The sequence below is a fragment of the Poecilia reticulata genome, chromosome 15 (genome assembly GCF_904066995.2).
Source record: "Poecilia reticulata chromosome 15, P_reticulata-male-v2, whole genome shotgun sequence".
NCBI classification, from domain to species: domain Eukaryota; kingdom Metazoa; phylum Chordata; class Actinopteri; order Cyprinodontiformes; family Poeciliidae; genus Poecilia; species Poecilia reticulata.
This window is the reverse complement of record NC_088844.1, coordinates 29,984,534-30,010,076: the sequence shown is the minus strand read 5'-3', so window position 1 is coordinate 30,010,076 and position 25,543 is coordinate 29,984,534. Positions and strand designations below refer to the sequence as shown.

At 52.0% G+C, this 25,543-nt stretch overlaps 2 protein-coding genes across 8 annotated transcripts; both read right to left on the bottom strand.

The window, feature by feature from the left end:
- Nucleotides 1-70: 70 nt before the first annotated feature.
- On the bottom strand, nucleotides 71-15,890 carry LOC145555168 (uncharacterized). Its single transcript, XM_081616567.1, has 6 exons — nucleotides 14,950-15,890; nucleotides 11,564-11,617; nucleotides 8,350-10,179; nucleotides 1,898-2,106; nucleotides 302-440; nucleotides 71-201 (listed from the first exon to the last, which is right to left on the bottom strand). The coding sequence occupies exons 1-6, from the start codon at nucleotides 15,674-15,676 to the stop codon at nucleotides 128-130; spliced, it is 3,033 nt and encodes a 1,010-aa protein (XP_081472693.1). The 5' UTR covers nucleotides 15,677-15,890; the 3' UTR covers nucleotides 71-127.
- A 342-nt stretch (nucleotides 15,891-16,232) lies between these two features.
- LOC103477384 (clathrin heavy chain linker domain-containing protein 1) lies at nucleotides 16,233-25,440 on the bottom strand. 7 transcript variants are annotated; one of them, XM_081616569.1, is made up of 12 exons: nucleotides 25,111-25,440; nucleotides 24,055-24,206; nucleotides 23,889-23,974; nucleotides 23,611-23,809; nucleotides 22,996-23,337; nucleotides 22,772-22,872; nucleotides 22,533-22,704; nucleotides 19,860-20,059; nucleotides 19,541-19,726; nucleotides 17,992-19,476; nucleotides 17,478-17,516; nucleotides 16,233-17,360 (listed from the first exon to the last, which is right to left on the bottom strand). In XM_081616569.1, exons 1-10 carry the CDS (start codon nucleotides 25,300-25,302, stop codon nucleotides 19,283-19,285), a joined length of 1,824 nt encoding a protein of 607 aa, XP_081472695.1. In that variant the 5' UTR covers nucleotides 25,303-25,440; the 3' UTR covers nucleotides 16,233-17,360; nucleotides 17,478-17,516; nucleotides 17,992-19,282. The 7 variants fall into 7 exon arrangements, with proteins under 7 accessions (XP_081472695.1, XP_081472696.1, XP_008428688.1 ...); XM_081616570.1 differs by having other exon boundaries at nucleotides 17,478-18,341; nucleotides 18,796-19,476; XM_008430466.2 differs by having other exon boundaries at nucleotides 17,478-19,476; nucleotides 22,996-23,095; nucleotides 23,204-23,337.
- Nucleotides 25,441-25,543: the final 103 nt, after the last annotated feature.

Here is a 25,543-nt window from a genome sequence, read left to right as displayed (position 1 = left end):
TGCCACTACCACAGAACCGCCACCAGGGGGCGTCGCCACAGAACCGCCACTACCACAGAACCGCCACCAGGGGGCGTCGCCACAGAAACACCACCACCACAGAAGCGCCACCAGAGGGCGCCGTCGCTCACCCAGGATCAGCAGAGTGAGGCCGTTGAACAAGGCGCCAACGTAGGTCAGGATCCACATCAGAATCGCAAACTGCAGGAAAACAGCAGGAGAAACTGGGTCAGAACCACGTGTTTAATAATCCGTTCATCAGCAGAACCAATCAGGACCGGATCCAGAGGTTCTGCCTCACCTTGATGGAGTCCACTAGGTCCTGCACCAGGAACAGACGCCTCAGCTCCTCGATGGTCCAGTTCAGCTTCTGCAGAATCCCGTCGCTGTACTTGTGGACCAGGTCCGCGGACAGCGCCACCTCCTGGTCCAGGTACAGCCTGCGGGGCGGGACAGAGGTGAGTCAGGAGGTTTCCATGGTAACAGAGTCCGACCCGGCACCATGTCTGGTTCTGAGGTTTTGAAGAATCAAAAAACGATTCCAGCTCCTGTTTGGGTTCATCTGAGCTGCAAACTGAGCGGGAACCTGCTTTGGTTCTGATCCACTTTGGTTCTGATCCACTATGGTTCTGGTCCAGATTCTCAGAGCTCAGCTCCTCGTAATCCCAGTTAATGAGTCAGAAAGGTTCTGATCTGCAGCCAGAAGCGGATCAACCGACCGTGGAGCTGGAATAATCCCATCTGGACCAGAACCACAGAACCAAAGTGGACCAGGAACCAGGAAGTGTTTATTATTCTACTTCATAACATCTGAGGCACTGAATCTTAAGGTGTCATGTCAGCACCGGGTCAGAACGGGTCAGAACGGATCAGCACTGGGTCAGAGCGGGTCAGAACGGGTCAGAACGGATCAGCACCGGGTCAGAACCGGATCAGCACCGGGTCAGAGCGGGTCAGAGCGGGTCAGAACGGATCAGCACCGGGTCAGAACGGATCAGCACCGGGTCAGAACCGGTCAGCACCGGGTCAGAGCGGGTCAGAGCGGGTCAGCACCGGGTCAGAACGGATCAGCACCGGGTCAGAACGGATCAGCACCGGGTCAGAACGGATCAGCACCGGGTCAGAACCGATCAGCACCGGGTCAGAACGGATCAGCACCGGGTCAGGACGGGTCAGAACGGATCAGCACCGGGTCAGAACGGATCAGCACCGGGTCAGAACCGGTCAGCACCGGGTCAGAGCGGGTCAGAGCGGGTCAGCACCGGGTCAGAACGGATCAGCACCGGGTCAGAACGGATCAGCACCGGGTCAGAAACGGATCAGCAACCGGTCAAACGGATCAGCCCCGGGTCAGACGGATCAGCACCGGGTCAGAACGGCTCAGCACCGGGCCAGCACGGGTCAGAACGGATCAGCACCGGGTCAGAACGGATCAACGGATCAGCAACGGGTCAGGCACGGTCAGAACGGATCAGCACCGGGGTCAGAACGGATCAGCACCGGGTCAGAACGGATCAGCACGTCAGGGGTCAGCACCGGGATCAGCACCGGTCAAACGGGTCAGAACGGATCAGCACCGGGTCAGAACGGATCAGCACCGGGTCAGAACGGATCAGCACCGGGTCAGGACGGGTCAGAACGGATCAGCACCGGGTCAGACGGATCAGAACGGGTCAGACGGGTCAGAACGGATCAGCAACCGGGCCAGAACGGATCAGCCCCGGTCAGAACGGATCAGCACACCGGGTCAGAACCGGTCAGCACCGGGTCAGAGCGGATCAGCACCGGGTCAGAACGGATCNGCACCGGGTCAGAGCGGGTCAGAACGGATCAGCACCGGGTCAGGACGGGTCGGAACGGATCAGCACCGGGTCAGAACCGATCAGAACGGACTCACCTGAAGGGTTGGCCCTCGTCGGACTTCTGGATGGCCTGCAGGATGCCCTTGTATATCCGGAAGCAGATGGTGACGGACAAGCAGCGCCAGGCCGACGTAGGAGCCGACGCTGACGATGCTGCAGACGCTGAGCGACAGCAGCAGCAGCAGCGCCGCGCCGAACACCACGCCCGTCGTCTTCACGTCGCGCCAGTACACCATCTCCACCACTAGCGGGCAGACACAAAGAGACGGTCAACAGGGACGACCTCTGACCTGCTGGAAGCCTGGTGACCAGAACCAAGCTTCACTGCTGAACTGATAAACATTAAAGACTGATCCAGGTGAATCGCAGCAGATGATTGGTTCATGAAGATGGAGGAAAACCTGGTTCAACCAACCGGACCAAAGTTCTGATCAGGTCCAAACCACTCAGAGACGTGTCACTTCCTGCTGATGTCATGCTAACGCTAACACTGCAGGCAGTTTGAGCTGCTAAACGGTTAAAGTTGTGATTCTACAGCAGAACCAAACATGGTCTAGTCCAAGGTCCAGATCCTGTGGCTCCCTCCTGCAGTCGGTTTGGACCAGAACCATAAACCCAGACCTGAGGAAAGACTTTGATCCACTCGCTAAAGCAGGACAATTCATCACTATGCAGGTTTGTAAAGTTGATAATTCTGCCTGTCAGGAGAAAATACAGGAAAACTCCCATCATTATTCCTTCACTGATAAACGTCACAACTAATTTAGCTCTGAGGTTTAGTCAGCTAACATTGGAAGCTCAATATTTACACTGTTGACTAAATATTTAGCTCTAAACCAATATTTACTTTGAGAACTAGATGAATATTCTTCTTACAAAATATTACTTCCTAAATATTTAGCTTGCTAGTTAAATATTAAGTTCATAAGATTGTTTTCTGTTATGAGTCTGAATAACCAAATTATTGCAGGAATTTCTACTTATTTAATACGCTGTGAATCACAGACTAACTTCACCTGCTGCAGGTTAGCCTGCGTCCAGCTCAGCGGGTTTAAACTCGACCTAAATATAAACTTTATCAGTTAAACACGTTGCTGCTTCCGGTTAAACCAGAAATGATCATTTCCGCTCAACCCGCCGCCGTTTCCGCCGGCGTTAGCATGCTAACCGTTAGCTTCCTGCGGACAGCCATGTTCCCAGAAGAACCAGCGGCTGAGGCGGACCGGGCGGAGCGGGACGGGGGAGCGGGGCTCCAAATGTGGCCGCCTGCCTCATATGGTAACAGGCTGCCCGCGGCACCGGAGCCGGCTAAAAATAGAGCCCGCACCGCAGCGCTCTCTACCCGGCCACAGATCTGGTTTCACCGCCGCTCCGGTTTGACCCGCTTCACCTCCCTTCTCCCCGGACCGACCCCCGCCTCACGCCGGGACCGAACCTCAGAGTCCGGGTTAACCTCCGCAGGAGGCCGGCTCCTCCCGCAGCCGGTGCCGGTCTGAGCCCCACACCGCCCCGGCGGCCAAAGCCCGCTGCCAGAGCGCTACCAGAGGACATCGAAGCTCACTAACCCCGCTCGGCGTCCATGTTGAACCTCCCGGAGCCTCCAGCAGCAGCACGGCGGCTCCGCCTCCGGCTGACCGGAGATCACGCTCCGTGGGCGGGGGCGGGACATGCGCAGCTCGGCCCCCACGGAGGAGACGATCACCATATTTACTGATTTATTTCCAATATATGATCAATAAACCAGCGAGGAGAGTTTATTACCGTAGTAAAATATTCACCGATTTATTAATAAATCTGGACAAATTCCTCACAATAACGTATTTAATTGAAATAATTCATCCAGCCAGAAATGAGATTATCGATCCCAACAGGAAGCAAAGAAAACCATCAATATTTCTACAGATATAAATCTGAAAAGTGCGGCATGCCCTTTTTTAACCCAGAACCGGGTCTGGCTGCAGATCTTCTGAACATTTGGACCAGTTTACAACCAGCTGGACTCAGGTCTGGGCTTTGACTAGGCCGTTCTATCCCATGAATCAGCTCTGATCTCAACCATCCCATAATTATCTGACCTGTTTCCCGCAGCATGATGCTGCCACCCCCTCTTGGTTGAGACTCTGAGTTCTGTCCCAGATGAGTCAGAACCGCTGATCTGGGTTCAGTCGGTCCAGAACCCGACCCGGTGCTGATAAGCCCGGTTCAGTCGGCCCGGGTTGTAAAAGCAAAGCGCTGCAGATAAAAGGTCCAACATTCAAATCATCTGCAGGCCAGGTGCATGCTGGGAGAACAGGTCCACCAGAACCAGAGCTGAGGCAGACACACACACAGCTGCTGAGTCACCACGCAGCTGGATCAATGATAACGGACCAGAACCAGCCGGTTCTGTTGTTTCCTCCTGGTTCTGATCCAGAACCTCCAGCAGGACAGAACCTGGCCCAGTCAGAACCAGATAACCTCTGGACCGTTTTCTAGAACCAAACGGATCAATGATCTAGTCGCCGACTCAGCGGTCGGGAGGCGGCGCCGAGGGCCTGACCCGTTTGACCTCTGCAGACCTCCAGCTGACTGCTTGATGAGCAGAACTCAGCAGTCGGTTCTGGTTCTGGTCGGACTGCAGCTTTAACTGCAGTTCCTCTGCAACCAATCATTAACCTGACCTTTGACCCGGCCCCGCTGCACGTCCAAAGTCCGTCTGCGAACCCAACAACCAGATCCAATCAGAACCATTTGGACCCAATCAGAACCAACCAGAACCAGCCTACCCTGCTCCCTCCAGGACTGGCTGACCGGCTCCTTCCTCTCCATGCAGCTGCTCTCCATGCCGACCGAACCGATCCGACCCGATCAGCACACACACATTCCCACCAACTGGGCGAGCGAGCAGAGAGAGAGGCTGAGGAAGAGGAGGGACAGCAGCTCCTCCTGCTGTCAGCTGACTGAACCGTGACGCAGCGCCTGGAGCCGCCTGGCCCTCCTCCTCTTCCTCCTCCTCCTCCTCTTCCTCCTCCTCCTCCTCCTCCAGATTAAACCTTTCCGCATTATTCTCCATACTAACCCGGTTCTGACAAAACCAACTGGACCCGCCCCACTGGAGCTGCTCCTCCTCCTGTAACCAGCTGCTCAATGACCTTTGGCCTCCATGTGAGGCAGTGACCTCTGACCTCTGGGTCAGGATCTGAGAACACTGTTGTTCTGTAGAATCATCTGGACCTGCTTCCTGCAGATTAAGGTCCAGATTATATTCTGACTCCTGCTGGGCGGGACCAGCTAAGGTTGCCATGGCGACGCGCCGATCGGGCCGGATCGATGGAAGACACCCCGCTGTTTGTTCAGCAACTCTTCAGGCTATTAGCACAGCATTTAGCTCCAAGCTAAATATTTAGCATAAAGCTACATATGTCTTTAGTGTAAAGCTAAATAATAAAAGCTAAATTTTCAGTTAGAGAAATATTTTCTTTGTAAACTGAATATTTAGCTAACCAGTTTAACACTTAGCTGGTTGAAACTGATTTTAAAAACTAAACCTTCATATATTTGCTTCTATCAGTGTTAGTTAATATTGACGGTAACTTTAAGGACGGCGCTCCAAATGAGTTTCTGTGAGGCCTTAAACCCAACAAGATCTCCAGCGTTCATCCATCAAAGTTCAGTTTTATTGATTTAATCAGGAAAAATAAACGTTTGAGAAAAACTGGTCTATTCTACTAATGGCTGCATTCAGCCACCAGGGGGAGCTGCTCCCTCTAGTGGCTGCATTCAGCCACCAGGGGGAGCTGCTCCCTCTAGTGGCCGCATTCAGCCACCAGGGGGAGCTGCTCCCTGTAGTGGCTGCATTCAGCCACCAGGGGGAGCTGCTCCCTCTAGTGGCTGCATTCAGCCACCAGGGGGAGCTGCTCCCTCTAGTGGCCGCATTCAGCCACCAGGGGGAGCTGCTCCCTCTAGTGGCTGCATTCAGCCACCAGGGGGAGCTGCTCCCTGTAGTGGCTGCATTCAGCCACCAGGGGGAGCTGCTCCCTGTAGTGGCTGCATTCAGCCACCAGGGGGAGCTGCTCCCTGTAGTGGCTGCATTCAGCCACCGGGGGGAGCTGCTCCCTCTAGTGGCTGCATTCAGCCACCAGGGGGAGCTGCTCCCTGTAGTGGCTGCATTCAGCCACCAGGGGGAGCTGCTCCCTCTGGTCCACTGCAGACATCAGACTTCATGTCTGAAGCTTCAAACTGAATCAGACCCAGACAGCAGGAAAGACTCCAGCTCCCATGATGCACTGGGGGCTCAAGCTAAAAGCCTCTCCTCCAACCACATCAACACCAATATGACCTCTGACCTCTAGTCGTCTGCAGAATCTATCCACTCTCCATGAACATGATTCATTCTGACCTTTAATGATTCCTTTGAACAGTTCTTTTTCCAGCTGCTGTCAGTCTGAAAATTATAAACTTGTTGTAAAGATAAGATGAAGGTTCTGATCCAGCAGCATAAACCCGGTGGGTTGAACAGAACCGGCTCATCGATAAACACCTGCAGCTTTTCAAGTCATCCAGACGGACCAGACTGGAAGGAAACCAGTAGGTTCTGCAGAGTCATGATTAAAATAATGCTAAATGGCACTTCAGCTGCAGTTTTTAATCAGAATCAAACAGAAAACCTACATGTGTCCATAAAATGTCTCACTTATGAAGACAGAGATTAAATTCATCACTTTCAGCAGATCAAGAATCAAGTGGAACATAAGTGGAAGCTAATGCTAATGTGCTACAGCAACATGATTGGCTAAGTGTGCCACTGCAGCCTGGTGAATTAGCGCTGTGGAGCTAAGTGAGCTAAGCACTGGCTAACGAGCTAAACGAAACATTAGCTTTGCTATTTGAAAGGTGCCTTTAAATAAAGGATATTATTATTGTGGTTATTCTTAGCGCATAGCAGAAGTGCTTCTACTAATAGCACTTTAGAATTTATCTGGAAAAAGGGTTAGCTAAGCTAAGTGCTATAGGCAATATGCTAATGTGCAAAACTAAAAATTAGCTGTGCTAGTAGTGGTTAGCATAGTGTGTCCACCACATCATTCCCTTTTCATCAGTAGTTTAGTTGAGTTATTAAGTTGCTGATTAAAATGTTATTATTGTAGTTAATAAACTGTTTTATAATGGACAGAAGTTTGTATTTATGCCATAAACATATTTATGGGTTTATTTATAAAATGCTGAGACTGAATGATAATGAACAGATTCCCTGTCTCGGTTATTCTGATGTAAATATTTACTTTATAATTATTCTGTTTACTGACAGACTTTTATAGCCACTGCAAACATTTTGCTTCAGGATCCAGTTGATCCCACTGGAGGGTGTATGAATATATCTGAGCCAGCAGAACCATCAGAACCTGATGAGGCAGCAGATCAATGAGGCTGATCGGATCAACATGACATCAGCAGAACATTTGCTGACTGGTTCTGGAGAGAGGAGCTGAGAGTGTCGCAATGCAGGGGGGAGGAGGGGGGCGGAGGGGGGGACGAGGGGGAGGAGGAGAGGAGGGGGGAGAGGAGGAGGGGTGAGGAGGAGGAGGGGGAGGAGGAGGAGGGGAGAAGGGGGGAGAGGAGGAGGAGGAGGGGGGAGGATGAGGAGGAGGGGGGGAGGGAGGAGAGGAGAAGGGGGGGAGGAGGGGGGGGAGGAGGAGAGGGGGAGGGGGGAGAGGAGGGGTGAGGATGAGGAGGAGGGGGGAGAAGGGGGGAGGAGGAGGAGAAAGAGGAGAGGAAGAGGAGGACCTCCTGCCTGGTTTCTGCTTCCTGATCCGTTTCATAACATTTTACTTTCTGATCTGATCAAATCTTTAATTTCTTTGGTTATGAATGTTTTTCTGAACCCAGCAGCTCCGGAGTTGAGGGCTGCAGAGAACAGAGCGGTCCGGTCCGGGTCCGGTCCGGTCCGGTTCTGGTGACGGAGAGCTGGGGCCCCTCAGGCGGTGTTGGGTGCAGAGCCTATCTCCGGTTATTTCCAGAGCCGAGGAAAGCTCGGATACCGTAGTCTAACTCAACACCTCATACTGAGGACAGCAGCTGGACCGGCCCGGTTCTGGTTCCGCTCACCAGGGAGCGAGAATGTTTCAGGAAGGAGGACGGGTTAGAGGAGAAAACAAGAACTCAGCAATGAACAAAACGCTCCAAAAGTCCAACAGAACCAAACGCAGGAGTTAATGTAAAACAGAATCAGAACAGAACCAGAACAGAACCGGGACGATGCAGGAACAGAAGGTGACGTATGGCGGAGGTGGAGTCAAACTGAAAGGTGGAGATGGATGGGATGTGGATGAAGATGGAGGTTCTGGTGGAAACCAAGGAGTATGTGTTTGTGGATGCATCATGGGTGGGGGGCAGAGAATGAGGGGGGCAGGTGGGGTGGAGAATGGGGGGTGGAGCATGGGGATGGGGGTGGAGCATGGGGGGTGACGTGGGTTGGGGTGGAGTCCATGCTGGGACGACTTTCTGTTACCTGCTCTTATGTTCAGGTTTGGCATCTTAAACAGTTTGCTGCCCGCGGCGCTCCTCTGGGGGGCCGGCGGCTCGGGGTTCCCGACCGGCAGACGGGTGGGTGGCGCCTGGCTCGGGGGGGTCTCCAGCTCAGCCTTGGTCTTCTGTGGGGAGGCCTGGGTGAGGAGATGGTAGGAGCTCTGGCTAAGGGCTCCTGGCTCAGAAACCTTTTCCGCGGCGGCAGGCGTGTCCTTCAGGCCAAAGCCGAGGTCATCATCCAGGGGGATCTCTGGAGGCTTCGGCGATGAGAACTTGGAGGGGTCCAGAGCCTCGAGGAACTCATCGATCACACCTCGGGGTGGCCGCTCAATGAACTCAAACTCCTCTGACGAGACCTCGTGCTCAGACACCTCCTCAGCAACCTCCGGCTCCTCCAGCTCCATCTTCAGGTCTTTATTCTCCGTTTCTACCTGGAAGCTGGCGGGGTACTTGGCCATGGCCTCCAGAACAGGCGACAGGGAATCTGCGGTCGGAGACTCAGAGTCTGAATCTTCAGCGGTGGTCTTCTTGCTCTGAAAGTCAAGCGGCTCAAACCGTTCAGGCTTTTTGGGAGAATCGTTGCTGGAGAACCAGTCTTTCTGCTCAATCTGGACAGGTTCCTCTGCTTTGACCTTTGGCGGGGTGGTCTCCTCAGCCTCCTTGACCAGATCAAAGTCTCCAAAGCTTTTGCTGTCTTCAACAGTTGTACCGTCTGCAGATCTCGCTTCCATCTCCTCGGTCATCTCCTTCAGGAGAGACACTTTGGTATCAAAAGCAAACGGGTTGTTGGCAGATAGGTTGATCGGAGGGTTGGGCGACTCCATCATCCGGCGTTCCAGGATGGGGCTCTGCTCCTCCGGACTTCCCTCAGAAGAGCCAGAGTCCACTTTGTCAGGGTTGAGAGGGGAAGACTTCAGGATGTCTGGAAGCGACGGCGGCAAAGCAGAGTCCTCTTCATCTTCTTCTTCATCATCTTCTTTCAGACCAGAAGAGAACTGGTTCATTGACTCCAAGAGGGCTTCACTGGCCGTCTTAGTGGTCTCGAAAAGTTTGCCCTCATCTAGGATGGATGTTTGGTTCTCCTGGGACTCTCCAGTCTGCCTGTACTGGACCAGATCTGGTGTGGGACTCTCTGACATCTTGGTGTCAGACTTTGGTTCTCCAAAATGGGAATAGCCACTGTCGGCTAGCGGGGAATATCCATCAAACGGGTTATTATTCTTCTTTACTTCATAATTCAAGTCTTCATCTTCATCAGACTGGTTGCCACAAATGTCTGGTTCATATCTGGAGGAGCTAATGGGTGTTGTGTTCTTGGTGAAGGAATCCATGGAGACCTTGGAGTTGACTTCAGATGAGAGGAATGGTGAATCCCAGTGCTCTGTTGGGTTAGAGGAGGTAAGGTGAGACTCATGAACCATCATCAGGGGGTTGACAGGGGAGGGGCCGGTGGAGGACCTGTCTGAGCTAATCATCTTCTCCTCAGGGGAAAACGAAATGCCGCTGTCTTCACACGAATTATGAGGCCCTGAGTCTTTCCCTAAACTCAGGTAGGGAGCAGCTAGGGAATCTAGAAGGTCCTCCTTGGTTTTACCACGTCCGGGTCCAGAGTCGCCTTCTTCGCCATCCCAAGGCATATTCTTGGAGAGAATAGTGGGGGGTGTGGTGGAGAAGGAGCCCAGGGGTGCAGCAGATCCTGGGGGAGGGGGCTGGTTGGGACTCTCGGTCAGAGACAGCTCTTCCAGAGAGTCGGGTGAGTGGAGAGGGGAGATAGGAGAGATGGGTGCAGGGGAGTCACCCTTCTGCCCAAGTTCTTGAGTAGACAGGGAGGAGGGAGAACGCATACAGCACAAATATCAAAAACATACTCCATTCCTTACAGTGCCCACCACACCTGGGTACAATCCACTCCAAGGAAGGTTTCCAGAAAGACCTAGAGGTCCAGACCAGACAAAAGCTGCTGGACAAAAGCTAAACGTTCTACATCGACTGGTGAAAACATGAAGGATTGTTCTGATGGACATAATTTGGTCCACATGCAGACCTCTGACTGAGATGTAAAGATTCTGGTTGAAAGGTTGGTAGGAAGTCCAGACCAAGGGAAAACATAATGGGATGTAAAGGAATGGGCAGAAACCAGTGCGTCCCGCAGGAACAACTCAGTCTCTGAACTCAGATTTCCTACCATCACTGAGGCGTTGGGTTTATTTTATTCTGCGGTTGGCTGGGGTTGGGTAGAGCTGCCTACAGCGGACAGAGGTCCCATCATGAAACTTCCAGTGCCTCGTTTCCACTGATCGGTGGGTCAGTGCAGTTTGGTACGGCATTGTGTTTTATTGTGAAAGCGGCTATACAACCATACCGCATCACTCCAGGGCCCCAGGACAGGGGTACGGTCAAGGTGGAGATACCGGCAACATACAATACCGTCCATTGATCAGCGGACAGAAAGAACCATTAGCAGACATGCTAATGTGTTACAATTGTTATCACACTACGACGCAACATTAGGCATTTGGGTTTAACCCGATCCGCCCTGTTAAGGGTCCGTCTGGCGGTAGATAGGTTCTCCTGTATACGTAGAATCATAACACAGCATACCAAACCGCAGCGCTCAGTGGAAACGAGGCATTAGAGTCCAGACCTGTGGTTACCTTTAACTGTGTGTACTAGAGACATAAATGAACCACCAGCTTGGAGTTCTGATTGGTCAAAGTTCAGATCATTCCCTGCTGGTTCTTCTAGACCTGCCAGCTCCTTGCAGGTTGAACCATTTACATCTCCGTCCCTGGTTCTGCTCTGGCACTGAAGCAGAGGGCTAAAGCCTGAAGGATGTTTAGCCTGCTGCCAGTGATGTACTGCAGAGGAAGCTCTGCAGGTCCAACCAGGCTCAGTAGAACATCTGGAGAACCCAGCTGCTCATGTGTTCTGGTTCTGGGGGTTCAGGGAGGGAAGCTTCTGTCTGATCCATTCTCTGGTCTAAACATCGAGGCAGGATCTGGTCCAGGTGTGGTGCCAATAATCCATGCTCAGTGAGTCACATGATCCAACATGACGGTCCCCCTGCCTGACCTCGGTGACCTCAGTGACCTCGGTCAGGCAGGAGGACCATCTGAACCACGATGCATCATCAACACTGGTGACCTGCTGAAGGTCAGCTGACATGCTGGATCTACTGAGGAGGACGGAGGACTTGCCTGTAGGGAGCTGCATCAGAAGAAGAGGCTGAGCTTTAGCAGGAGAAGATGCATCTGCAGGAGGAGAGGTCACAGGTCAAAGGTCAGAGAACAGGACGAACCAGAATCAGGACGCATGAATCAGAAGAAACATAGCACGTCATGCTTTTATTTTGAAAACAGGAAGAAGATCTGCAATCACGCTAGCTTAGCAGGAAAGTTTCATTTGTTCTGGACCAACCCAGTACAGATTCAGATACCATGACAACGGTCAGCGAATCAAAATCCAACCGTTACATCACCAACTGCTGTCCAATCAGATCACAGCACCGGTTCTGACCCGCCACTGACTGGGTTCTGGTTCTGGTTGAAGGCGGATTAACATGGCAGCTCGTTCAGAGAAATTAGTCCAGTGGATAAACATGAATAATTGTATTCATGACTAGAAGAACTGTTCATCATGAAGCAGTTCAGGCTGCAGAAGGAACTGTTCACATCCTGGAAGAACTGTTCACTGGAAGAACTGTTCACACTGGAGGAACTGTTCACACTGGAAGAACTGTTCACCCAGCTGGTTCTGAAGTGAACCCAGTTAGAACCCAGATGATCAGAACCAGAGAAACTTTGTTGGTCTCATTTCTGTCTGAAGGAAGCAGGTCGGGTCAGAACCTCAGGCCAGGTTCTAATGGATCAGCCATCATCAGAACCGGCCATCAGTCAGTACTGGACTGGTTCTGATCGTTCAGACAGAACTCTGATCAGGCTGTAAACAGAACCACATGACTGAGCTCAGGGTTCTGGGTTCTGTTTGGATCGCTTATGTCAGATAAATCTGACCCGGTTCATCAGAACTAGTACTAACAGCCTGAAGCAGAACCAGAACCTGCCGGGTTCTGAAGGTTAGATCTGACCCAGTGGGATAAACGGTGACAGCACAGAGCCCGGTTCTGGTTCTGGTTTCATTAGGAATGATCCTGGTTCTGGTTCTGAACTCTCAGGAACCTCCAGCTGTAAACAAACCTGGGTCAGCTGTAGCTGGTTCTGACCCAGATCAAACCTCTTCCTCAGGGCGCTTGGACCGGCGCCAACAGATTAGAACCAGATTAGTGTCGACACATGGAGCCCGGCTGCCGTCTGCCCGACCCAAACAGAACCTGGACCGCCTGACCCGACCCGACCCGATGAGCCAGCCGACCCACAAACAGGAACACAAACTGTTTGCTCCCAGTGAACAGGAACCAGAGACAAACTGAACATCTGGTCCATTATTTACTGATACTATATGGACCGGAACCATGAGAGCCACCAGAACCAACAGCACCATCAGAACCACCTGAGTGAAGCCAGCTGGTTCCTGTGAGTGGAGAACTTCCCACTGGTTCTGATCCATGACCCAGTTCAGACCCGATGGTTCCTGCTCCACCTGGAGAAACTCTGAATGTTTTATCTCTCAGACGGCGGCCATCTTGGTTTCCAGGTGGAGATCCTCAAGGCTCCTGTCTGGTTCCACTTTCTTTTAATAACACAAAACAAAATATTTGATCAAAGACGTGAATTTTTCAGTGTTTTTCTCCACTTTAACTTTTTATTCCTTCAATCTAATCTAAATATAATCTTAGTTACATGACGTGAGATTTTGTTGTTTCTGATGAATTTAGAGCTTCAAACATTAAATGACGGAGCTGCTTCCCCAGATCAGATGTTAGTTTGTTTATTAGATGTTACTGTTAATATGTTCACTTTAACTCCGCCTTTAATTGTCTTTAAAACACTTTATTTGTCTCGAGGAGAAGCCAAATGTCGTAACTCATCCGAGTTTCTTCACAACATCTCCAGTCAGTAACGCAGTGAATCTGAAAAGGCTTCTGACTGAAGACCATTGCGCATGCTAACATGCTAACAGCTAAACATGATGACATCATCAGCTGCTGCTCCGGTCAGAGAGACCCTCAGAGACATTCACCCTTCCTCTGGGATGTGAGGTCAAAGTTCAGCTATCATTGCAGGGTTGTAAAAACTCCACCTTGTTGCCATGGTAATGAAATGATGCTACAAAATTAGCAGATGTTTCCTAAAGGCTGGTAGATTTATGCTGTGGTGACTAAATTTGTTTTCTGATGGGAAAAATCTGAATTAGAAAGAATGAATTTGTTTCAGGATGAAGTGGATCTTGGTTTTCCTCCAGCAGAACCAGGCTGGGCGGATCAGAACCGTCCGATGAGGTGGGATCTGTGTTTTCCTTTTGTTCTGGGTCTCGGCCCCACCCTGCCTCCATCACCTCCAGGAGGATCTGAGGCCTGCTCACCTTCACTCTGCATCATCATCCTCATCCTCAGGAACAAACACCTCACAACGGCACCAGATCCGGGCTCTGGACCGCTGCTGCGGACCTGAGCCCTGCAGCGGGACCAGGCCTCTGGACCGGGTCTGGACCGGATCCAGGGGCCGCAGGGGTCGGTCCGGGTGCGGCTGGACCCCTGAGATTACCGTCAGCTCCATCCCGCTGGCCGGCGCGGAGCTGGGAATGCGGTAAACCGACTGGGAGTGGACTCCCAGCGGATTCCTTTGTTGTGACTAATCTGGGCTGGGCTAAGCACCGCTGCTTCCATTATCGGACACGGCCTTGTCTGCTCCGCCGGCCGAAATGAGCTCAACTCGACCCGTTTGATCCACATAATTACACAACAGAGGACGTCCAACGCGCTGACACAAGTATAACCCAGTATAACCCAGTATAACCCAGTATAACCCAGTATAACCCAGTATAACCGCCTGGCATCGCGGAGCTTCTATATTAGGAAAGTTGCGCAGCTCAGACACCTGATGAAGCGTTTTTAGCGTGTTTGTGTTCGTGAATAGCACCGTAGCGCTGTCCGATAATGGAACCAGTCTAAGCAGTACCGCTAGCCGCGGTGGAGCATGAAACGGTCCATACCGCCACCGGTACCGCACACAGAACCAGCTCGTATTTATCCAGACACTCCCTCTCTCGGTTTCAGGAACCGGAGAGGCGATTTAACGGGTAATTCACCGGGTCGACACCGACACATCATCCGGTCCAAACAGAACAGGTGGGCCGCATCACCACGGCGAACACCGGGCTAAAACCTGCTGGAAAACCTGCGGAGATGTTCCAGAACCTTCCCGGTGAAATGTTCCGATCAGTGGGATTCTGCAGGTCCAACTCAGCGGCAGGGAGTCGGGCATCAGCCCGGGCAGGAGGAGGTCCTCCCCGGGCTGATGAGCATCACCGCCCGGCTGCTCAGAATCGCCCTCACCAGGAGATAAAACACTGAAATCCGGTAAAAACCAATCCGGTTCCAGCTGTGGTACCGGTTGTGATGAAACCGAACCGCCTGGGTTAAATGTCCCGATTGAAGAGCAGAACTGTTCCCTCAGATACTCACACGAAGCCGGAGCCAGTGGTTCCTGTGTCACCGCGGGCTGCGCTGCTGCCTCTGCCGGGGATGGCGCTGCTTCCCGGGCTGCAGCCGCGAGGAGGGCGTCGCTCTGCGGGGCAGGAGGCTCCGCCGGGGGGGCCGGGCCGGGGATCCCCGCCTCGGCTCGGGGGGCCACGACCTCCGACTCCTCCGGGGTCTGGCGTTCTGGTTCTGGTTCTGGTTCTGGAACACTTTTCTGCAGTAGCACTGGTTCTGGTTTCTGAAAAGATGCTGGTTCTGGCATATTTTCCTGTAGAAACACTGTCCCAGGTTCTCTGACTGGTACTGGTTCTGGTTCTGGCTCATGAACTTGTACAGGTTCTGGTTCTGGTTCACGGACAGTTTGAGGTTCAGGTTGTGGTTCCCGGACTGATTCTGGTTCTGGTTCTGGTTCTGGCTCCCGGACAGGTTCAGGTTGTGGTTCCCGGACAGGTTCTGGTTCTGGTTCTGGCTCCCAGGCAGGTTCTGGTCGGGTGGAGGTCACAGTGGGCTCCTGCAGCCCGCTCTCCTCTTCAGCCCGGTGCCGCTCCAGGGCGTCCTGAGCCCCTCCGACCAGGTCCACGATGTCATCGGGATTGAGCAGTTCCTGGCCGGGCGCTGGGTCCAGCTGGGGTTCTGGTTCCGGTTCGGGCTGGTAGTGGTGGCCCTCGCTGAACAGAGGGGTGCTGGAAGAGACCTCCTCGCTGTCTGCCATGTTTCTGGCTCTGAAAAAGTTTCTCCCACAGTGGAAAAAGTTCCAGTTCCGATAGTTTTCTGTTCTAGTTTCCCCCCTGAATCGAACTACGGTCGGGAAAAGCCACGGAACCGCTGCGGTTCGCTTCTTTTTCTGTCCGAACCGAGCCCAAGTGCGCCACGCCACACAGCAGCCCCACGGCGTCGAACCCGAGCCTCAGATGGCGAAACCGAGAAGAGGGAACTTCCGCCAGCCAATCAGGTGCGCACAGAACTCTGAGGGACGTGACCTCTGACCAATCAGATCGATCTCAGTAGGCGGGGCGAAACCTGACACCGCCTCCCTTAAAAGCATGGCGAAAATTTAGGAGCAGCAGTTCTGGGAGTCTGCTGCCGTTTGGACCCAGGTTCGGTTTTAATACACCGTCCAGGTTCGTTTCTACACAGAACTGGGGTCGGTTTCCCGCCTCCATGAGTTTTACAACGACATGAATACAATTTAGCATATTTATGCGTTTATTATCAGACATTACGCCTGACTGAGCAACACCAGAGAAACAGAAGCGGTTACACAATAATAATAATAATAATAATAATAATAATTTATTGGCAACCCATTCAAAACACGTAAGGACACTGTACATTCCAAATAAAAAATAATAACATAAAAGAAATAAACATTAAAATGAAGAAACTTGATCAAATGCTGTGCAGCAATGAGTCGGGCCTGTGCCGCAGCGCTGCATGGTGGCGGCGGGGTGATGATGGGGCTCAGACCGGAAGTCCAGGAGCGGAAGCTGCAGTCGCCATGGGTCCAGATGTTCAGCAGCAGCTGGAATCATCACGCAACGTTTCTACCGCTGCGGGAACGGAGCCGTGCTGCGTTCAGGCCAGCTGGGAAACGAGGGTTCCAGCCCCAGTTAGAGCGGTGGAGCTGCGGTGGAGGAGGAGGGATCGATCCGATGGCAGCAGAGCAGCTGGGCTGCCATCCAGGGCAACAGGCGACACCAGGGGGCCATAAATACCCCGGAACACGCGTGTCCAGGGTATTTATGGCGGCTTCACACGGAGCCGTGCAGCCGGCGACATGCGAGCCGAGTCACAGCAGGAGAAGCTTTTCTTCTTCTGGGTCATCAGCTCAGAGGCTCTTATTGTGAAGGGGGTTACCATGGCAACTGGTTCTGCTCGGCCGGTGATGGATGGAGAACAGAGCCGGTTCTCCATCTTAACCCGTTCTGCTGACTCATTTATCAAGAACCTTCTGGATGTTTGCAGCGGAACCAGCGGGAGGTTCGGCCCTGCTGTTGGCGCCTCAGACTGGGCCGAACCGGGTGGTTCTGTCTGATTCTCTAGGTTATCTTTAGCCTCTCAGCAGGATGGTGACGATGGTGATGAAGATGATGCCAGCGGCTCCGATTAGCAGGCGTTGCCTAGCAACACCTGGTCTGCTTACAGCGCCGGAGCGGGTCGGAACCGGGCCAACGAGCCGCAGAGGATCCAAAGTCCAGTTCACATCCGGTTTATGACGCTGCAGTTTCCACCATGTCTGCTGATCACATGACCAGCAGCATCTTCATCATGTGAACAACCATCATCATCATCATCATCATCATCATCATCATCATCATCATCATCATCAGCCTCCAGCGGAACCAAACCCAGTCCGAAGTTTTTGGTTCTGGAAGCTCCTAGTATTTTATGTGTTTCTGTGAATAAATTAGTGCAGAAAAAAACTTTATAAACTTTATTAATCAAAAGATAAAATATTTTTGGCGTTTTTTTCTCATTTAATTAAATGTAATAATAAAAATAAACTTAATTACCTCAAAGAGAAATGAACTGGTGCCGGAACCTCAGAGATTCTGTGAAGAAAACAATAAATTAAGCAGAAAAAGTGAAGTTAGGATGAAAAAAGTCTCATTATTTAAGAAATAATAAATTCCCTGCGACAGACTGGTGACCGGTCCAGATGATCCCGCCTGTCGCCTGAACCGGTACCAGCACGTCCCGACCCGCTGGGGTCAAAGGTGAGGAAATGGATGGAAGCTCCCTTCCAGCAGGGGGCGCCCCTGAGTCTGCATCCAGACTGGTTTCTCTGGTTTCTAACTGGGAAGCTTCATAGTTTTACTGTGGTCCGGTTCTGGTCGTCAAAATGTCCAGAACCGGACTGAGACCGGTTCTAACAGAACCAGGGACTGGCATTAAGAGGACCAGAACCCACCAGAACCGGTTCAGAACCACAAGAACCAAATCAAACAGCGTCAGTGTAAGAAGTGAAACTAGGTTCTGGTTCTGATCCGGATCAGAACCGGCCCAGATCCAGGATCAGATACTGACCCACATCCCTCCTCTGATGATGTCATCGTCTCCATGGTGACACGACCTCTGACCTTGGGTCACAGCCTGTAGGTGGGAGAACTGGTTCCGGTTCTGGTTCCAGAACCAGAACTGGACTGGATAAGGAGTCCACTGGCTGCTGCTTGTTGAGGCCTGTGGTTGGTTCTGACCCGTCTGAGTCCTCTGGTACCGGCCCAGATCAGGTCAGTTTCTGTTGTTCTTGCAGTGAGGTTCTGTTGGGTTCTGGTTCTGTTTAAGGACCCGTGGACTGAGGATTCACTGAACCGGTTCTGACCCGAACAGAGGAAGCTCTGTCTGGACCGTGGGGATGCTGGGGGTCAGAGGTCAACCTGTTGGGGGTCAGAGGTGAAAGTTCAGGGACATTAAACTAAAATGTGTTTCTGTGAATCGTTTCGCTTTTATGAAGGGAAATAAAGTTTTATTTTGTGAAATGACTCCAGCTTTTCCATAAATATGGAAAATTATGATTACAGGAGCCCAACATAAACATAAAGCACAAAATGAAGCTAACAGTAAAAGCCTTGCAGCGTCGGTGACCTTCTGTTGTAGGAACCGGATCCAAACCCAGCAGAACCGCTAACGGCAGCTAGCTTCAGAGAAAACAATCATCAAACCAGCGGCTAACGCGCTAATCATATTAGCTCTGCTAACGCAAAACCACTGTACCAAGACGTAAGCTAATGCTAAAGAGCTAAAATCATGTTTATAGCTGCAAAACAGTTAATATTGAATTCAGAATTTATTTGGAAACGTATAAAAATTAATTTAGAGGAAATTAAGTACATGTATGGCTGTCCTCCACTTCCTGTCTGTCCTCCACTTCCTGTCTGTCCTCCACTTCCTGTCTGTCCTCCACTTCCTGTCTGTCCTCCACTTCCTGTCTCAGTCCTCCACTTCCTGTCTGTCCTCCACTTCCTGTCTCTGTCCTCCACTTCCTGTCTCCGTCCTCCACTTCCTGTCTCCGTCCTCCACTTCCTGTCTCTGTCCTCCACTTCCTGTCTGTCCTCCACTTCCTGTCTCTGTCCTCCACTTCCTGTCTCCATCCTCCACTTCCTGTCTGTCCTCCACTTCCTGTCTCCGTCCTCCACTTCCTGTCTCCGTCCTCCACTTCCTGTCTGTCCTCCACTTCCTGTCTCTGTCCTCCACTTCCTGTCTGTCCTCCACTTCCTGTCTCTGTCCTCCACTTCCTGTCTCCATCCTCCACTTCCTGTCTGTCCTCCACTTCCTGTCTCCGTCCTCCACTTCCTGCTTCTGTGCTCCACTTCCTGTCTCACAGGAAGACGTGCTCCATGAGCCATTGCTCTTCTAGGTCCGATGTCCATGGTCCGGGTCCGGGTTCATGCCGGATGGAGTGGATGGCCTGGCTCAGGTCGGCCCGGTCCAGTTCAGCGCACAGCGCCGCCACCTGGTCCCAGACGTCCACTGAGCAGCTGCTGTCCTCCAACATGGCCATCGCCAGCACGTCTGAGGGGACAGGGACGCGTCAGGACGTCTCACATCCAGGCTGGGTCAGAACCGACGCACTCACCTGGACCTCTCTTCAGGAACCCTTCCAGAAGCTCCAGAGCCAGCCGGTACTGGTGGAAGTCCGCCAGCATGGAGGCAAAGGTCCCGCCCACAGACAAGATGGCCGCCTCCCCATTGTCGTCTGCTTTGGTCAGCAGCTGGAGGAGGGTCAGGCTGGGCGCATGGGACAGAACCCACAGGCTCTCCTCTGGACACACACAGGACAGGTTCTGGTTCTGGTCGGACCGGGAAGTCCTCACAAAGACAGAGAGACATGAGACACACAGTTCATGAGAACCTGCAGGTTCTGATTCTGGTCGGACCCAGAGAAACAGGCTGACCTGTGGTGAGCTGCTTCTTCTTGATGACCTCGGCGGCGCCGTGCACCAGGCCTCTTCTGCACATGCTCAGTGCGGTCTTCTGGTGGTGGCTGCAGGCCTGGTAGATGGCGGAGGCCAGAGCCAGGCAGAGGTCGGCCACGCCCCCGGTCCTCTGAGCATGCTCAGTGAGCGCGTCGCCCACAGCCTCAGTGAAGGTCAGCCTGAGGAGGACGCCTCAGTTACACCTGAACCCAATCAGAACCTGATCCAGAACCCGACCAGAACCCAAGTCTCGACCCAAAGCGTGTTCTGATGCCCATAAATGTCTGAGCAGAGGACGTTCCAGTCCAGGTTTGGTCTCTCCTCAGGCTGTGAGTTCGGCCTGATAAACACAGGCCTGATTCCTCCATGCTAGCACCGCTAGCGCTAAGAGCTAGCTCCATTAGCCATTAAGACCTGATCTAAGATATTAGTTTAATTCACACCAAAGCACTTAAACAAGTTGCTAAAACTAATGCAATAATCACTAGTTCCACTAAAACCAAAGCACAACACCAGTACAATATTTAGCAGAAGCTAATGCTAAAGCACTAAGTCCGACCAGACGTGCTACAGCGCACGCCGCCCTCTACAGGCCCAGTTTGTTACTACATGTCTCTGTTTGTCTGAGCTTCAGGAAGTGATTCTTTCCAGAAGACTTTTCACTCATGGTTTCAGATTTATTGTTGAGCTTTGCTAACTCTGATGCTAAATTAGCCTGATTAGCCACAGTAGGCCTCTGTGAGAAGCAGCAGGACATCAGGAGGTCATTAACCGTCTGCAGTGATGCTTTCTGGGTACAGAATAAACATCATCTGCTGCATCGCATCACGGGCTGAAAACAGGAGGAGAGGAAATGAAACTGCTGCGTTATCTTCACCTCCTTCACAAGAAGAGCATGAATATAAGCAGCTAGAATAATTCTCTACAGTTCATAACCAAAACCTCAACACGTTTCAGAATTTATCTGGAGAAATGAAGTGAAGGGAATCTGAGCCTGAAGGTTTCACCTGGTTTACTGTCAGCTGATCAGCACCTGCCAACTGAAATCACCTGGGCTGAAGCAGGAAGCAGCTGAAACATGCAGGGAGTCTGGAGGACCAGTGAGCTGCTCTTAACGCTTCAGCAGAGGAGAACCGACCACTGGAGAAGCTCAGCTGATTAGTGCGGCTGGCACCAGGTGGCTGGACCTCACTTGAACTAGGTCACTTTACAGGAAGAGAATATCAATGCTAAATATTGTTATTGATTTTGTAGTTTTTCCTCTTGTGTCCAGTCAGTAACGCCTTACAGAGCCACTGACGTTCCTCCACTTCCTTCAGTAACCAGTAATCTGACGCGTTGCTGTTTCAAACCCAGCAGTCAGACTACAGCTGCTTATCGAAATCACTTTGCGTCACTTTGTTCTCTTCTAATTTCATTGTTTCTTCTCCTCGTCTTGTCGAGTGACCGACGTCTCTATGCGACAGAACCAACAATGCAGGGAGACGCACTTTGTTGCTGAAACAGGAACTACTTTGAGTTTCTGTCGCCAAGTCCGATTATTACAAGCAGCTTTGGGCTTGTATTTAATTTGAAGTCGTTGGTAAACTGAATGAGTCGCGTTTTGCGGCTTTTTGGGCTCGTTTTTCAACGTGAAGTTTCTCATTTGGGCTTGGAAACAAGCAGAGACTCAGTGAATCCCAGACTTTGTCCGTCATTACGGTGGTTTTAGTCAGACTCTCCCTGTCCATCGTTTCCCGGATGATCCGTCCCGCTGAGTCTCTGTTAAAGTTACTATATTAGCTGAACGACGTGGAGCTTCGCGCTCCAGAAACATCCAGACTAACATGAGCAGCGTAAAAACGTGGAAACAGCCACGAATGAGCGAGTCAGTAAAGCTGTGCGACTAAACGCCACTATAATAATGGCGTTTAGTCGTCCCCCCTGGAGGCCCCCTGGAGGCCCCCAGCCTCCAGGGGGCCTCCAGGGGGGCCACCAGGAGGCCTCCAGGGGGGCCACCAGGAGGCCTCCAGGGGGCCACCAGGGGGGCCACCAGGGGGGCCACCAGGGGGGCCTCCAGGGGGCCTCCAGAGGGCCTCCAGGGGGCCTCCAAGAGGCCTCCAGGGGGCCACCAGGGGGGCCACCAGGGGGCCTCCAGGGGGCCTCCAGAGGGCCTCCAGGGGGCCTCCAGGGGGCCACCAGGGGGGCCTCCAGGGGGCCTCCAGGGGGGCCTCCAGGGGGCCTCCAGGGGGCCTCCAGGGGGCCTCCAGAGGGCCTCCAGGGGGGCCTCCAGGGGGCCTCCAGGGGGGCCTCCAGGGGGGCCTCCAGGGGGCCTCCAGGCTCTGCAGCCTGTGTGGTGGACACACAGATTACTGACGTTTAGCTTTGGACTGTTGTAGCATTAAACAGTTCAGCTCAACCTAATGAGTGGAAACACATTGTTGATGTTACTATTATAAAATAGTTTACAATTAAGGCAAAGATCAAAGTCATTTTCACAGGTGGAGCGTTGCTGTTAGCAGCTGCTGGAAGCAACTAAACAGGTTACTTTGTAACTTAGTTACTTTCCAAACCAAGTAATCAGAAATATAACTAAGTTACTTTTTCAAGGTAACTATGACATCACTGGTTGTGTTTCTAAATGTTGCTTTCAGAACCGGGTCAGAACCTCACTTGCTGAGCGTGACGGCGTTAGCGATGAGCTGCACGTCTCCGTGCTGCAGCGCCGAGGCCACGCCCCTTAGCGACAGCACCGCAGACAGCTGGCTGCCCGTCGCCGCGGTAACCAGCAGCGCCCGGAAGAACAGCAGCTGTGGGGGGGTGGAGCCCGGCGGGACCCGAACTCCTGAGGGAACAGAACCAGAATCAGCCAGGTTCTGGGGGAGGTTCTGGTTCTAGTTCTGGTTCTGAACCTCGGAACATCTCCATGGTTTCCGAGTCCCTCAGGACCGGCGACCGGGCCGCGTGGAGGGCCGCCGCCTCGTACTGGGAGGACCGGAGCAGGTCCAGGAACCTGGGGAACAGAACCAGAACCGGTTAGAACTACAGCCAGAACCAGTCAGGTACTGGCTGTAGTCCAGGCAGGCCCAGGCGTCGTGGCTCTGCCTGGGTCAGGTTCTGACCCGTAGAACCCGACCTGTCCAGGTGGTTCCTCAGCAGTTTGGACTCGTCCAGCCCGGTTGGTTCCTCTTCCTCCAGCAGCTCAGCTGGGATGCGGAACGACTCTTCATCACCGCCTGCAGGACGGACAGCAAAGGTTCTGAAAGGTTCTGGTGGATCACGTCCAGAACCAGAACCCGCTGACACCATAACCATCAGTTCATCTCCAGATTGTGAAGTCGGACTTTCGTCTTGCAGATCGGGTCCGATCTCCTGGAGGTTCTGGATGACAGAACCCAGCAGCTCCTCCAGCGGAACCGTCTGACCCGATTCCTCCCAGACCGTCAGACGCTGACCCAGCAGCTTCAGGCGCCGGAACCTGCAGAGATCACAGGTTAGAGCTGCAGCGCCACCCGCTGGACCGGAGGGGAAGTGCAGGAGGATCAGGGAGGCAGGAACCAGAATTTGGACCGGATTCTGGACCGGATTCTGTTCTGTGTTCTGTAAACGTTTATGTTTCTGTTGTTGGTAAAGTTTAAATAATCTGAGGCGAAAGCCGGGTTCTGGTTCTGGTTCTGGTTCTGGTTGACCTACAGTCTGCTTGAGGAACCTTCATGACCTCAGATTTTCTGATCAGACCCAGTTTCCGTACCGGATCATCAGCTGCTGGTTCTGGGCCCTCAGGTGGTCTCTGTGGAGCTGGGCCTCTTGCAGGTCAAAGGTCAGCTGGGTCTGGACCTCCACAGGACCACACAGGATCTTCCGGTCCAGCAGGCCGTCTCTCCGGGTCTTCAGGTGGTCCAGATGGATCAGCAGAACCTCGGGGTCTTCGGTCTGGGCCACGGTCAGACCTGCAGAAACGCGGAGAGGCGGGTCATCAGAGGTTCTGAAGCCCATCCAGGACATTCGGCCCAGAAAGTCCAACAGAACCTGGTATCAGCAGGTTCTGGGTGGTGGCCTTCTGCCTCCGGACCTCCTGCTGAAGTTCTGCTGTCTGGTTCTGGAGGACCGAGGTTCTGGACAGAGAGCAGACATGCTGGTGAACCTGTGGTGCTGTTTGGACCGGACCGGTCCCCATCAGAACCAGCAGCCTCACCTGTCAGTGATGTGAGCCGCGTAACCCAGCAGGGACTGCAGGCGGGACGCCGCAGCTTCCTCCTCCCTCCTCTTCATCTCCCTGATGACGCCGTCGTACTCTGACTTTATGTCCAGCAGGAGCCTCCTATAGGCCGAGGCTCGACCAATCACCTGCAAGATACAGACCAGACCCGTACGGCTCCAGAACGTTCTGTTAAACCCGTCCGGATCACATTCAGGTTCTTCCTGAAGCTCTCCAATATGCTAGGCTAACAGCAGAGCTAATTTTTCATTCAGCTCTTTAGCATGTTTGCTAACTTTGACAATGTTTAGCATACTTAATGCACCTTAAGTCAATTATTTGGGATAAATTCTAACATGCTAATTTAAAAGTCTGTTTGTGTTGCTACCTACACATGGTGGATGTAAACATGGTCGAAATAAGCGCTTCAGCAATAGCGACTGCTAAGTATCATGTTGGTATAGATACACTAACATGGTGCAGCTAGAACCTTAGAGCTAGTGACCATGAGCCGTGTCCATCACTGCCGCTCAGTTTGGGTCCAGTTTGGGTCCTCAGTGATGCCCCTGAGACTGGACTGGAGGTTCACCTTCCAGGCTGACTGAAAAAGGTCTAGATGGTCAGAGCTGGTCAGATGGTCAGAGAAACCCAGAAGACATGCATCAGACTCAAGAGAGTTGAATACAAAGACATGCCACACTTTCCAGATTGTTATCTGGAAAAGAAAATCTGGAAAATAAAGAATAGTTGTGTCTTTTTTACTTTGAGGTTTGAGTTTGGATCGGAAGAACTGCATAAGAGGATAAATAGTTCTGTAACGTCCTGTATAAAATGGACAAAAATGTGAAAAATCTCTAGAAAACTCAGAGAGCAGTTGTTCCAGAGGAAAAAGTCTGGATCAAATGAAGGAAAACATCAAGGACCAAATGAAAACATTTAAATGGTTAATAAAATCCTTCACCTGTTCATAACATCAGAATTAGAACTTCCATAAGAGTTTTGTGTAAAATATTTCACCTACTCAAACCTTATTTTCTCAGCTGACTCGCTCACCTTGTTGAACGCGGAGCGGTAGACTATGTATCGCAGCTCATCAGTGCCCTCCTCTGGACATTGCAGGTACTTCTTCTCTTTCTCGATAAACTCGTTTAGATACTGAACAAATGTCTCGTCACTCTCATACACTTCTACATCTATCACGGGACTCATTTCTGGATCTTCGGTGTCATTTTGTTCTTTATTCATCTTGTTATTATCTAGTTTTAAACCAACTCTAACTCTTCTGCGTGTTAGCCGTCAGTAACATAGCAATCGTGATGTTCCCATGGAAACCGAGGACCTCTTAAAATCATGTTTTTGATCATTTTTGTTATATTATTTCAAGTATTCACCTTAATTTTATTTTTGATATGTTCAGCGCCGAAATATGTTATAATCAAAAGTAAACTAACGACGATACAAAAATACTGTTTCTGTTTTTTAATCA

Bases quoted from the DNA above. Each gene is read 5' to 3' on its own strand.
- LOC145555168 (XM_081616567.1), bottom strand. From the start codon at position 15,676: ATGGCAGACAGCGAGGAGGTCTCTTCCAGCACCCCTCTGTTCAGCGAG. The intron at 11,618-14,949 runs GTGAGTATCTGA...CTCCTCCTGCAG, and splicing joins ACCACTGGCTCCGGCTTCGT to ATGCATCTTCTCCTGCTAAA. The intron at 202-301 runs GTGAGGCAGAAC...GTTTTCCTGCAG, and splicing joins ACCTAGTGGACTCCATCAAG to TTTGCGATTCTGATGTGGAT.
- LOC103477384 (XM_008430464.2), bottom strand. From the start codon at position 25,302: ATGAATAAAGAACAAAATGACACCGAAGATCCAGAAATGAGTCCCGTG. The intron at 24,207-25,110 runs GTGAGCGAGTCA...TGTATCTTGCAG, and splicing joins ACCGCTCCGCGTTCAACAAG to GTGATTGGTCGAGCCTCGGC. The intron at 19,477-19,540 runs GTGAGTGCGTCG...CTGTCCCCTCAG, and splicing joins GTTCCTGAAGAGAGGTCCAG to ACGTGCTGGCGATGGCCATG.